General features: G+C 50.5%; 1 protein-coding gene across 3 annotated transcripts; it reads left to right on the top strand.

The window, feature by feature from the left end:
• Window positions 1-942: 942 nt before the first annotated feature.
• PNCK (pregnancy up-regulated nonubiquitous CaM kinase) lies at window positions 943-9,695 on the top strand. Of its 3 annotated transcripts, none has more exons than XM_043974956.1 (13): window positions 948-1,033; window positions 1,462-1,527; window positions 2,161-2,266; window positions 2,999-3,130; window positions 5,930-6,004; window positions 6,205-6,343; window positions 6,557-6,680; window positions 7,053-7,128; window positions 7,667-7,779; window positions 7,906-7,984; window positions 8,070-8,157; window positions 8,405-8,560; window positions 8,943-9,695. In XM_043974956.1, exons 3-12 carry the CDS (start codon window positions 2,190-2,192, stop codon window positions 8,522-8,524), a joined length of 1,023 nt encoding a protein of 340 aa, XP_043830891.1. In that variant the 5' UTR covers window positions 948-1,033; window positions 1,462-1,527; window positions 2,161-2,189; the 3' UTR covers window positions 8,525-8,560; window positions 8,943-9,695. The 3 variants fall into 3 exon arrangements, with proteins under 3 accessions (XP_043830889.1, XP_043830891.1, XP_043830890.1); XM_043974955.1 differs by having other exon boundaries at window positions 951-1,033; window positions 1,459-1,527; XM_043974954.1 differs by lacking the exon at window positions 1,462-1,527 and having other exon boundaries at window positions 943-1,033.
• The last annotated feature ends 1,962 nt before the right edge of the window (window positions 9,696-11,657 follow it).

Below are 11,657 nucleotides of genomic sequence, written 5' to 3' on the forward strand. Positions count from 1 at the left end.
GGGTCAAAAAGCAAAAGCATTCCAGTGAACGCTCCCCTGTCCTTGACTTTTCTTCTGGGGGAGGTTTTGTGGAATTTTCAATCCTCACCCACCCATCCAAGATCCCCTTTGCTGGTTTGGAAATGTCAGGGCAGTGTAGGCCTAGCTGCAGGAGAAACCTGGCTCCTCCTCCTTGGAGAAGCCTCAATTCTGAGCCAATATGGTAGCTGGGCCGTTCTGTATTGCCTGGAGAAATTGGGCAATTTATCTGGATTCTCCGATAGAGTCTCATTTCTCTAGGCAACTACCATCTCCCCTGACCTGGATCAACCCCCACAGTCCTCTCCTGCCCCTCCTTGCATCCTCTAATGTACTTGCCAGACCTTCTTTCTCACCAGTCCCCAGCACCATTAAAATCCCCCCTGCCAGATAAAGAGCCCCAATGGGAGGGGGCTGGGGGTGTGGGCTACTTTTCTTTCCTTTTTTCTTCCTTTGTCTGGAGGTCTCCGCTCTACATTCTCGATTGTTTCTGCCTCTGGTTTTCTCAGGCTCCATCTTTGCACCTCTCCCCAGGCATGCCTTCATGTCTCCTTTTCCCTCTGTCTCTGTGCAGCTGGTTCTGTCTGGACCGTGCCTGGGAGAGGTGGCTAGGACGCTGGGTTAGCATTTACTCCATGGGGTCCCCTCTCTGGCTTGGGGGGAGCCTGAATCCCAGCAACCATCCTCCCCTAGCCCCACCCTGGCTCTCTGGGAGGTGGGCAGGGGCATCCCTTAGAAGCTAGGCCTGCCTCCTCTCCCTTTTCCCACCCACCCTGAGAGCTTGGGGGCTCCCTCTCTATAGCGATGTAGGCTCCTGGGAGGATTCTCTAGATGTCCTTACAAGGAGAAGTGGAGGGAGGAAGGGAGGGAGGGAGGAAGAGAGGGAGGGAGAGTGGGGAGGCAGGCAGGGATGGGCAGGGGGAAGGGAGGGAAAAGGAGGGGGTGAATGAGGAGGGAGGAGAAGGCTTGGGCTGGGAGAGAACAGCAAGGCTGGAGGGAAAGTTGCTGGAGAAAGGTAAGGCTTCTCCCCCCCCCTCCCTCCCCCCCACCGTCCCCCCCCCAGTCACGATAGATACACACACCACACATACACACACACATCACACCAAGGGGGAACAGGTATACAGAGGCACTGGAGCGCCACACAGATACACCTGACGGCCAATCCCCTTCTTCCCACCCTTTCCCCCCTCCCCCTTCAATGCAGACACACCTGGATGCTCAAGAGATACAGGCAAACTGTAGTCAGCGCAATCTCTGGTCACCCACAAGACCTAGTGGTCTCTCCCCGCAGAGCTGCAGGTGGTCAGGCAGACTGGCAGACCTCTACACACACACACACACACACACACACACACACACACACACACTCTTCCTTCCCTTCCCCCTCCCCTGCTTCCCGAATCTCTGTGGGCTCCCTCTCTCCCCTGGGATTCCAAGCAGGAGCAGAGTGGGGCAAGGGTGCTGTCCTGGTTCTAAGGAACCTCCTGACCCAGAATTGAAATTGAGGTAGGTGTGTGTGTGTGTGTGTGTGTGTGTGTGTGTTTGGAGAGGGTGGGGGTGGGGCAGGGTAGGGCACAGCACTGATGGTATGTATGCCTTCTGCTATTGGAGCAGTCTGGAGACTGGGCGTGTGTGTGTGTGTGTGTGTGTGTGTGTGTGTGTGTGTGTGTGAGTATTTAGCGGAGGACTTCTGGGGGTGGTAGATTGGGGCTGGGTTGGATACTGTGGTTTCTGTTTTGTGTATGTTGCATGTACCGTGCTGTCTGGATGCATGTTTGAGGATGGCACCACCGAATCATACAATGTTCAAGCTGGAAAGGAGCCAGCCTCTCATTTTTGCAGTGTGTGCGCACCCATGCGCATTCTCGCATGTGTGTGTGTGTGTGTGTTGTGTAGATGTTGTGGCAACATCAGACACTGGACATGTAGTTTTCCCTGCCCTGCCTCTGTCCAGACTCGGGCATCTTGTCTCCCAGCACCGAATGCACCCTCCCCCCAGGGGGGCTGGCCTCCTCCTGAAGGGGTCCTCCCTTGGGGGGCTGGGATTTATGGGGTCAGGGGGCTCCCTGAACCTTCTGAAGGGAAATTAGCTGGGATGTGCTCTTCTAATCCTAATTCTCCTCCACATTCTGCCCTCAGGCCAGCTCAGCCCCTCTATTCTCCCAGACATGCTGTTGGGCTCAGATTGGAAGAAGAGGACCGAGGATATTGGCAAAATCTATGACATCAGAGAGAAACTTGGGGCGTGAGTGACAGAGGGTGGGGGCGGGGGTGGGGCGACTACCTTGGTCCAACCTCTGGACAAATGTTCGGCCTCCCTCCACAGACATTTCCACAGTGCCCCTCAAAATCTCCTGTTTCTCTGAGTCTGTCTTAAGGCCCTTCTCAATCTCTCTTTGCACCAGAGGCATGGCCTACTTTGGGTGGAGAGAAGGTGAGGGCCCGGGCTCCCAGTTTTCTGTAACTGGGGCCCTTCCGATACCTCTCTGTCTTTGTTTTGGATACTCTGGTATTAGATGCTCTCAACTAATGGGGGATTGTGCCCTGGTGAAGTCAGGAGTATTTGGGTTCCTAGCTAGTACTAGCTAGAACCAAGAGGTACCTTAAAGATAATCTAATCTAATCTAATCCCTTCCTATTACAAGGGTGGAAACTGAGGCTCACTGAGAGGAAATTACTTACTCAGAGCCACACATAGGTTCCCACCTAAATCTAGAGATGGTAGGGACCTTAGAGGCCAACTAGTCCAACCTCCCTCATTTGACAGAGTAGGGAACTCAGGCCCAGTGAGGGGAAGGGACAGGTAGCAGAGGTGAGATTTGGACTTAGTTCCTTTCAATTATATTAGGCCAGGGTGTTGGTATCCCTGAGTTATGAGTGCCCTCAGCAGGCCTAGTAGCCTGTCAGTGATCCCCTAGAGGTGTAAGCACTACCTCACTGTCAGCCCCATACCTCCAGGACCCTTCTTTCTACACAGGGGAGCATTCTCTGAGGTGTTTCTGGCCCAGAATCTATGCTCCAAAAGACTTGTGGCTCTCAAGTGTATCCCGAAGAAGGCTCTGAGGGGAAAGGAGGTGGCTGTCGAGAATGAGATCGCTGTTCTTAAGAAGTAAGGAGGTGGCAGGATAAGGGGATGATGGGGTATACCTGGCAGGGTCCTCACTTGGGTGGTGGGATGGAGGGGGAGGGAGTGGAAGATTTTCACTGTTCTCCCAATAGGCCCCCAACACCCTGCTTGCTGTGGCTGTGCATTTCTTGTGTCTCTGCGATGTTGAGTGTGTCATATTCTGTGTGTGTGTGTGTGTGTGTGTGTGTGTGTGTGTGCATGCTGTCTAATACTGAGAAAGGAAAGTAGGGGAGGGAGAAGAAAAGAGAGGGATAGGAGGAGGGAGGGAAGAGGAGAAGGTGGGGTAAGCAGAGGAGGAGGAAAAAAGGAAGGGGAGGGGGGGTGGGAAATGAGAGGAGGGTTTAGCCTATTTCTCCTGGGGACTGGTTATTTTCTGCCTAGGTCAAATATTTCCTGGCTTCTGGTCTTCCTGCCAAGGAGGCCTGAGATGGATCTCTGTGTATTCAGGGTTGGTACACTGAGTTTACAGCCTTGGGGGGTGGGGCTGGCCTCTGTCTAGGACCCTTAATAGAGTGGGGCACATCTTCAGTAGCTATCCCAATAACTGTGTGACTGGGACAAGCCATCTCCTCTCCCTGGGCCTCCGTTTCTTGGCAAGCTCCACAGTTGAGATCCCAGGATCTGATGACCACGCTGAGAATGAAGAGATTGGTTTTGGTGGAGCTCCATAATTCATCTCTCATCCAGCAACTGATCAATTTCTCTGCAGGTGAAGAGATTTCAGAAGAGGGTCTCACCTGCAGTGTTCCCAAAGGGGCCCCCCAGTCCCCAGCCCCCAGCCCTGTTCACATCCTCTGTAGGAAGACACAGAGTCCTCACAAAGGCTCCTTGCCATGTGGGCTCATGGAGTTGAGCAGAGAATTCCCCTTGATCAGTCTTTCCCCTTTCCCCACCACACACTGATATGCACAAATATGTGATATGTGTGTGCAATGTCTAACTTTGCACCCCTGTTTGGGATTGGCCTTAAGAATAGGCAGAGCACATTTTGATTTGGCTGGAAAAGAGCATGTCTCTTTTCTTTTTTTTTTTTTAGTGAGGCAATTGGGGTTAAGTGACTTGTCCAGGGTCACACAGCTAGTAAGTGTCAAGTATCTGAGGACGAATTTTAACTCAGGTCCTCCTGACTCCAGGGCCAGTGCTTTATCCACTGCACTTTTTCTTTCTTTTTTTTTCTTTTCAAAAAGAGCATGTCTCAATGAGACTAATGTTCAATAAGCCTGGAGAGGGTTGGTAGGAGCTAGATCATGAAGGGCCAAACCAAAGAGTTTGCATTTCCTCATCAAAGCAATAAGCAACCATTAGGGTTTCTGGAGCAGGAGAAGTGGCATGGCCTATGTGTTAGGAATATCACTTGGGCCAGCTATGTGGAGCATGAGTTGCAAAGGGGTGAGACTAGATGCAGGGAAGCCAATTAAAAGGCTGTGGCAATAATCTAGGCGGGAGGTAGACTAGTCTAGGGCCTGATAGAGTGTTGGGGCCTGAGTCAGGAAGACTTAACTTTCTGAGCTCAAATCCAGCCTCAGACACTTGTTACCCTAAGCAAGTCACTTGACTCTGTTTGCCTATTTTCTCATCTGTAAAATGAGGTGGAGTAGGAAATGGCAAACCACTTCAGTATCTCTGACAAGAAAATCCCAGATGGCGTCATGAAAAGTGGGACATGACTAAAAAACGACTGAGTGGAGGACGCCCATAAGGTTTTGAACCTGGGTGACTAGAAGGATGATGGTGCCCCAGATAGAAATAGGGGTGGGGGCAGCTAGGTGGTGCAGTGGATAGAGAGCCAGTCCTGGATTCAGGAGGACCTGAGTTCAAATCTGGCCTCAGACACTTGACACTTACTAGCTGTGTGACCCTGGGCAAGTCACTTAACTCCCATTGCCTCACCAAGAAAGAAAAAAAAAGAAATAGGGGTAGATTTGTGGGGGAAGAGAATGAATTCCATTTGGGACATATTGAGTTTGAGGTGCTTATGTGATGTCCAAGTAGAAATGTCTAGCAGGCAGTTGGTGACAGTCATCTACATAGAAATTATAGTCAAGGCTGTGGGAGCTGATGCCTGAAATATTACCATTAGATATTCATTCCTTTGGTGAAAAGCTGTCCCTTGTTAAGATGCAACAGTTCCTTTGTAGAGGTTAAGCCTTAGGCCCCATCAACCAGTGGCATCTCATGCCCTTTTCTAAGAGCAGGTTATGTGGGGGAAGTGGGGACCAGGGAATAGAGCAGCACAGAAAGTGGAAAGAGCACTGTTTAGGGAGTCAGTGGACCTAGGTTCAAATTCTGCTTTTGTCACTTCCCATATGGGTGACCTTGGACAAGTCCTTTCCCTTCTACTGGGCCTGTTTCCTTGTCTGTTAAAGTGAAGGGATGAAGTCTAGATGAATTCTAATGCCCGTTCCAGCTTTAAATCTATGATCTGATGACTCTGGGCTCATCAAGGAGAAGGGGCAGTCTACTTAATAATTCTGCCCTGTGTATATTTATTTATCTGGGAAAGATACACAAATAATGGGTTTGTTTTTGAGACCCCAAAGCCTAGCATAGTGCATGGTAGGCACTTGGTAGCATCTCACTGAATGGTGATTTGGGGTCTGTGTGCATGTATGTGTGTGTGTGCCCCCCTGGGCTTGTGTACAGCTGTGTGTCTCAGTGTCTCAGTGATCTCGGTGGGTCTTGGTATGCTCCTCCTCCCTGACCCCTTCTCCATCTTCCCCAGCCCCGGTCCCCTCATCTCCCTGCAGCCCCCCTCATAGCAAACCCTTGCTGCCATTCCAGGGTCAGTCACCCCAACATTGTGGCTCTTGAAGACGTCCATGAGAGCAGCTCCCATCTCTACCTGGCCATGGAACTGTGAGGGGCATGGGGCACTGAAGGGGGTGGGGAGGGGGCCCAATTCCACCAGCCTTGACAGAGAATTTCCTGTGTGTCAGATGCACAAACAGAACAAGCTTTGCCTCGAAGTAGCTTCGATTCTATTGGAGGGAGGGGGGTTGGGCCGCTGCCTAGGGAAGGGGAGAGTAGTGTAAATTCCTCTGCCCCCTTCTCCCCAGGGTGACAGGGGGGGAGCTGTTCGAACGGATCATGGAACGAGGCTCGTACACAGAGAAGGACGCCAGCCACCTGGTGGGTCAGGTCTTGGGAGCTGTCTCCTACCTGCACAGCCTGGATATTGTGCACCGGGACCTAAAGGTAGCTGCTTAGTCTTTGTTCTTTTTCCCCCAGGGCCAAACTCGCCCTTTGTAGCCAAACAGAGGCCCCTCCGGCCACTGATTGGTCCAGCCCTGTCTCCACTCCTTGGGAGCCTCCCAGGGGCCTAGCTGGGAGCCCTGGACCTTGGAGATTTCAATGCCAGCCCAGGGTTAGGGCTCCTCCAACTTCTCCTGATCTGTGCTCTCTCTCTAGCCTGAGAATCTCCTGTATGCCACCCCCTTTGAGGATTCGAAGATTATGATCTCTGACTTTGGCCTGTCCAAGATCCAGGAAGGCAATGTACTGGGCACTGCCTGTGGGACCCCAGGCTATGTCGGTGAGGGCCAACGCCTATGGGCATTGGAGGGCGGTGGTATCAGATGACATGGTGGGTGCCCCCGGTGGCTTGTTGGATGGGGATGGTACTTTAAGAAAGGGATACAAATGCACAGCTTCTTGCAGGCACGTGGCTACACACACACACACACACACACACACACACACACACACACACATACACACGGTGCTCTCTGCTGTGGGCTAGGCTGGCAGAGGGTGGTGCCCAGGGGGACTGCGTTTTCTGCCTCTTGAGCCCTATATACCTGTGTCTCTGTGTGCTTCCGGCTGTGTGTGTATGTGTGTGTGTGTGTCCATCTGTCTGTCTCTCTGTCTTTCTCTACGTCTCTGTGTCTGGGTACCTGGCTCCCAGCCCCTGAGCTCCTGGAACAGAAGCCCTATGGGAAAGCTGTAGATGTCTGGGCCCTGGGGGTCATCTCCTATATCCTGTGAGTTACTAGAAATGGGTATCTGCTTGTTCTAGCTCTGTCTACCCCTGAGCTTGGAGGCCCCTTCCAGGGGGTGGAGAGGGGACCCTAAGATAACTAACCCTAACCCTTTAAAAGGGGGGGAACTGGGAGCCAAGTTTAGGCCTGGGGATGGATCAAAACTTAGAGGGTTGGGAGGTGGGACCCTGAACAGGCTGATGGCTTTGCTTCTCCCACTGTTCTCCCTTTCTCTCTCTCTCTGTGTCTCTCTCTTTCTTTCTCCTTCCCTCCCCCTCTCTCTCCTTCCCTCCCTCTCTTCCTTTCTCTCCTCTCTCTTTTTTCCTCTCCCTTTCTTTTTCTCCTTCTCTTTCTTTCTCTCTTCCCCCATTTTCTTTCTTTCTCCTCTTTCTTTTGCTTCTCTCTCTCTCTCTCTCTCTCTCTCTCTCTCTCTCTCTCTCTCTCTCGTGTGCACATGCTCTTGCTCTCTATCATTTGTTTCTTAATGTCCTCTCTGGTATTTCTCCTGCCTTGCATTGGTCTATCCTCATGGTCCCCCCAGTCTGTGCGGCTACCCCCCCTTCTATGATGAGAATGACTCGGAGCTCTTCAGTCAGATCCTGAAAGCCAACTATGAGTTTGACTCCCCATATTGGGATGACATCTCTGACTCGGGTGAGTTTGCAGCAACTCCTGGCCCTGGGAGGATAGAGTCCTGGGGCCTTCTTGAGGGTGGGGGTGATGTAGGAGGCCACTATTGACAGGGAGGCCCTCCCTAACTGGGAGCTTCCTAACTCCCAGCCAAAGATTTTATTCGGCACCTGTTGGAAAGAGACCCTGAGAGGCGGTTCAGCTGCGAGCAAGCTCTGCAGCATCTTTGGTAAGCACCTTTGATAGGGGGTAGATGGGTGTCCCCTCTTCCCCCTTCACCTCCTGACCCTCTGAATTCCCCTTCCCATCTCTAGGATCTCTGGGGACACAGCCCTGGACAAGAACATTCTCAGTTCTGTAAGTGAGCAGATCCAGAAGAACTTTGCCCGGACCCACTGGAAGGTAAGATGGGAGGCCAGAGGTGATAAGGACTTCTTTGAAGAGATGAATGGCCCCAGACCCAACTCTTAGGCTCCCCCTCTTTAGTGGTGACAATGGACCCATTGGGGTGATGGAAAGATTTGCCTTCTGGATGGATTTGGGGGTGGAAAGGACCTGGGGAAAGGTGAGTGATGGGGTTACCCTGAGATAGATTGGGAAGAAGGACAAGGGCAAAACTAGGACTGATAGCCACTCTCCCACAATCCAGAGGGCAATCAATGCCACATCCTTTCTTCGGCACATCACCAAGATGGGACAGAGCACTGAGGCAGATGGAGATGAGGGCCCTGCTGAGCCCAGCCCTCAGGGAGGACAGCAGAAAAAGTGATGATGCCTCATGCTAACAGGCTACCCATTCATCAAGGTATGTTCCCTCAGCCAGGAGGACTGGGCCATGGGCACAAAGCAAGTCCTGAGGCCTGTAGTGGTTGCTTGGAGGTGGCAGGGGCAGGACAAGGAGGGCTTCCTGGAGGAGGCGGCACCTGAGTTAGACAATTCAGGACACCCAGTGGACAAAGCTTCAGATAGGAATGAGTTTTGTGGGAATGAAGGGGAGAAGGGAGAACAGGTTGGAGGAGAAGGAGGGTGGGGCCAGAGATCTCCCTTGGAACTTCAGGCTAAGAGTTTGGAATTTGAGCCTGGGGATAATGGGGAGCCACAGCATTTCAGCAGAGCCTTCTGTCTGGGTGCTGGTCAGGGAGCTGGGGTCTGAGGCCTAGTTTTCTTTTTCCAATTCCCCAATTCAGAAATCACTTCACCTGGAGCTGGAAGTGCTGGAAGAAGAGCCCCTTTGGCTCTTATGGATGATGCCCTCAATTTCTTTCCTGCCTGTGCCCTGAGTGCCCTCCTCCTCTTTCCCTCTCCCTGTCTGTGCCTGGCACCCTTGTCCCCTCAATCACTGGGTCTCTTGGTTTGGACCGGATTGTCTGGTTGTGTGTGGAGGCCCGGGACTGGTAGGGGCAGTCTTGGGGAATTCCAGATTTGCTTGAGGGGTGACAGTGGTGCTGCATGGAGGGTGGGTGAGGTGTTGAGGAGGTCCCAGTGAAAGTGTAGCCTAGGAAGCTGGAAGGAGGAGGGGGCTGCTCCCCAAAGTGAGGGCTGGGCCTGTGGCTGTCTTAGTCCCTCTGAAAGGGCCCAATAAAGGGTTGGGGCCTCAACCCCCTCATAGGAGATGCAGTGAAGAGGAGAGCAGAGTTGGGGGGAGATCAATGATGGAGACTTTTGGAACTACAAATCCCAGAGGAGCTTTAGGCTCTTGAGTGAGCAATTTTCACACTCAGAGTCTCCTTTTCTCCAACAGTTAACATGGATGGCAAAGGACTCAGTTGGTCTTTTAAAGTTTTTCCTAGCTCAAAATTTGTTTCCTCCATTAATGGGGAATCCCTTTCCCTCTTTCTTCTGACCCAGGGCATGTCTGTCTGTTTGTCTATCTGTGGTCCTTCTTGTCCCTAGCAGCCCTAGACCCAGCATTTACCATTTCATCAAGCAAATAAAATTATTAAAAAAAAAAAAAGAGAGAGAGAGAAGATATGATCATTAGAGGTGGTGGCGGCGGCTGCGTGTGTGTATGTGTGTGTGTGTGTGTGTGTGTGTGTGTGTGTGTGTGCAAATGTTCTCTTTGGGATCTCCTGACTCTACAGCTAGATCCCTGGGGCCTTCCATGGATAATGGGAAGCTTTGGCTCCTGGATTTCAATCTTCTGTGGACAGTTTTAGAGAAGGGGATATCAGGAGATGGGTGGCTAATGGGGTTCCCTGAAAACTGAATGGGAAGAACAGGGTACCCTCCAACAGAAGGTGATCAATGCTACATCCTTCCTTCCACCAAGATGGGGCAGAACACTGAGGGAGATGGCAGTGTCTTTGGGCTGGGCTGCCTTCTCCTATCTGTGCCAGCTGAAGCCTGGCAGGAGCTGAGCAAAGGCCAGGGTCTCCATACCGGAAGCCTTCATTTCATTCAGTCCAACAAGAACTATGGTAGTGTTTGGGGGGGACTTGTGACCTGGTTTGGGGGGCTAACTCACCCAAAGAATTGGAGACTCACCACAAATTTTGTAAAATCAAAAGAGAATTTATTAGGAGAGGAATATATGGCCAGGAATGGATCACCATGGTGACTGTCCCTCTGGAATAAGAGAAGACTGGTCTTTTGTATCTTTACAAAACAAAGAAAGGGAAGAGCATTACAAAGAACTGGGAGGGAAATGTAACAACAGGGAGGGGAGTTTTGGAATAATGGGGCATCGGGCAGCTAGGTGGCACAGTGGATAGAGCACTGGTCTTGGATTCAGGAGGACCTGAGTTCAAATCCGGCCTCAGACACATAACACTTACTAGCTGTGTGACCCTGGGCAAGTCACTTAACCCCAACTGCCTCACCAAAAAAGAAAAAGAAAAAGAAAAGGAATAATGGGGCATCAAGAAGATATGCAGGGGCAGCTAGATGGCTCAGTGGATAAAGCACTGGCCCTGGATTCAGGAGTACCTGAGTTCAAATCCCACTTCAGACACTTAACACTTACTAGCTGTGTGATTCTGGGCAAGTCACTTAACCCCAATTGCCTCACCAAAAAAAAAAAAAAAGAAGAAGATATGGAACACCCATCCATATCTTGCATGTCAATGATCAGGGTCTTAAGCAGCAACACCCATTCTGGAGATGGGAGACAGAGCTGCCCCTCCCCTGGGAGAGTTCAAGGATTCTTTCTTTTGGGCTGGGGGGGGGGATCTTTAGGTTTCTTGGGCCCCACTTCATTCCCATAACAGTAGCATCTGGGGATACCAAGAGGAGAACAAAAATATTCTTGCTTTCCAGAAACATATTCTGCTGGTGAGAAGTGTGTTCATGGAAAAGTATTTACAAAGTATGTTCACTTCAGATCAAATATGAGATTTTGGTGGTGTAGGGAATGTCCAGTGTTTCCTAACTCCCTCTACAATGCAGGTCAGTGCCCACTCTGTAACTTCTAGTGTTGGACAGCACTGAGAGGTTGAGTAATTTGGACAAGGTCACATAGCCGAGACATAAACTTAGGTTTTCCTGATTCCTACCACACGCTGCTTCACCAATGGATAAAATTTAAATAAAAAAATCATTTTTGTTATATTTTAAATTTCAAACTATCTCTCCCTCCCTCCCTTTCCATCCAGTACTAGAGAAGGTCACCATTTGATACATATGCACACACATATACATATATATGTAATATAAGATATATATTTTTAATAAGATATATTTTACATATATATGTAAAACCATACTATGCATACTTCTATTTATCAGTTCTTTCTCTGGAGGTGGATAGCATCTTCATAGGTCCTTTGTAGTTGATTTGAGTATTTATAATATTCAGAATGATTCAGTCATTCACAGTTGTTCTTTGAACAATATTGCTATTACTATATATAATGTTCTCTTGGTTCTGCTCATTTCACTCAGCATCAGTTCATGTAAATCTTTCC

The sequence above is a fragment of the Dromiciops gliroides genome, chromosome X, assembly GCF_019393635.1.
Source record: "Dromiciops gliroides isolate mDroGli1 chromosome X, mDroGli1.pri, whole genome shotgun sequence".
NCBI classification, from domain to species: Eukaryota; Metazoa; Chordata; class Mammalia; order Microbiotheria; family Microbiotheriidae; genus Dromiciops; species Dromiciops gliroides.

Coding starts and splice junctions, on each gene's coding strand:
- PNCK (XM_043974954.1), top strand. CDS start 2,190: ATGCTGTTGGGCTCAGATTGGAAGAAGAGGACCGAGGATATTGGCAAA. Junction 2,267..2,998: donor ATCAGAGAGAAACTTGGGGC/GTGAGTGACAGA, acceptor CTTTCTACACAG/GGGAGCATTCTCTGAGGTGT. Junction 7,129..7,666: donor GGGGTCATCTCCTATATCCT/GTGAGTTACTAG, acceptor TGGTCCCCCCAG/TCTGTGCGGCTACCCCCCCT.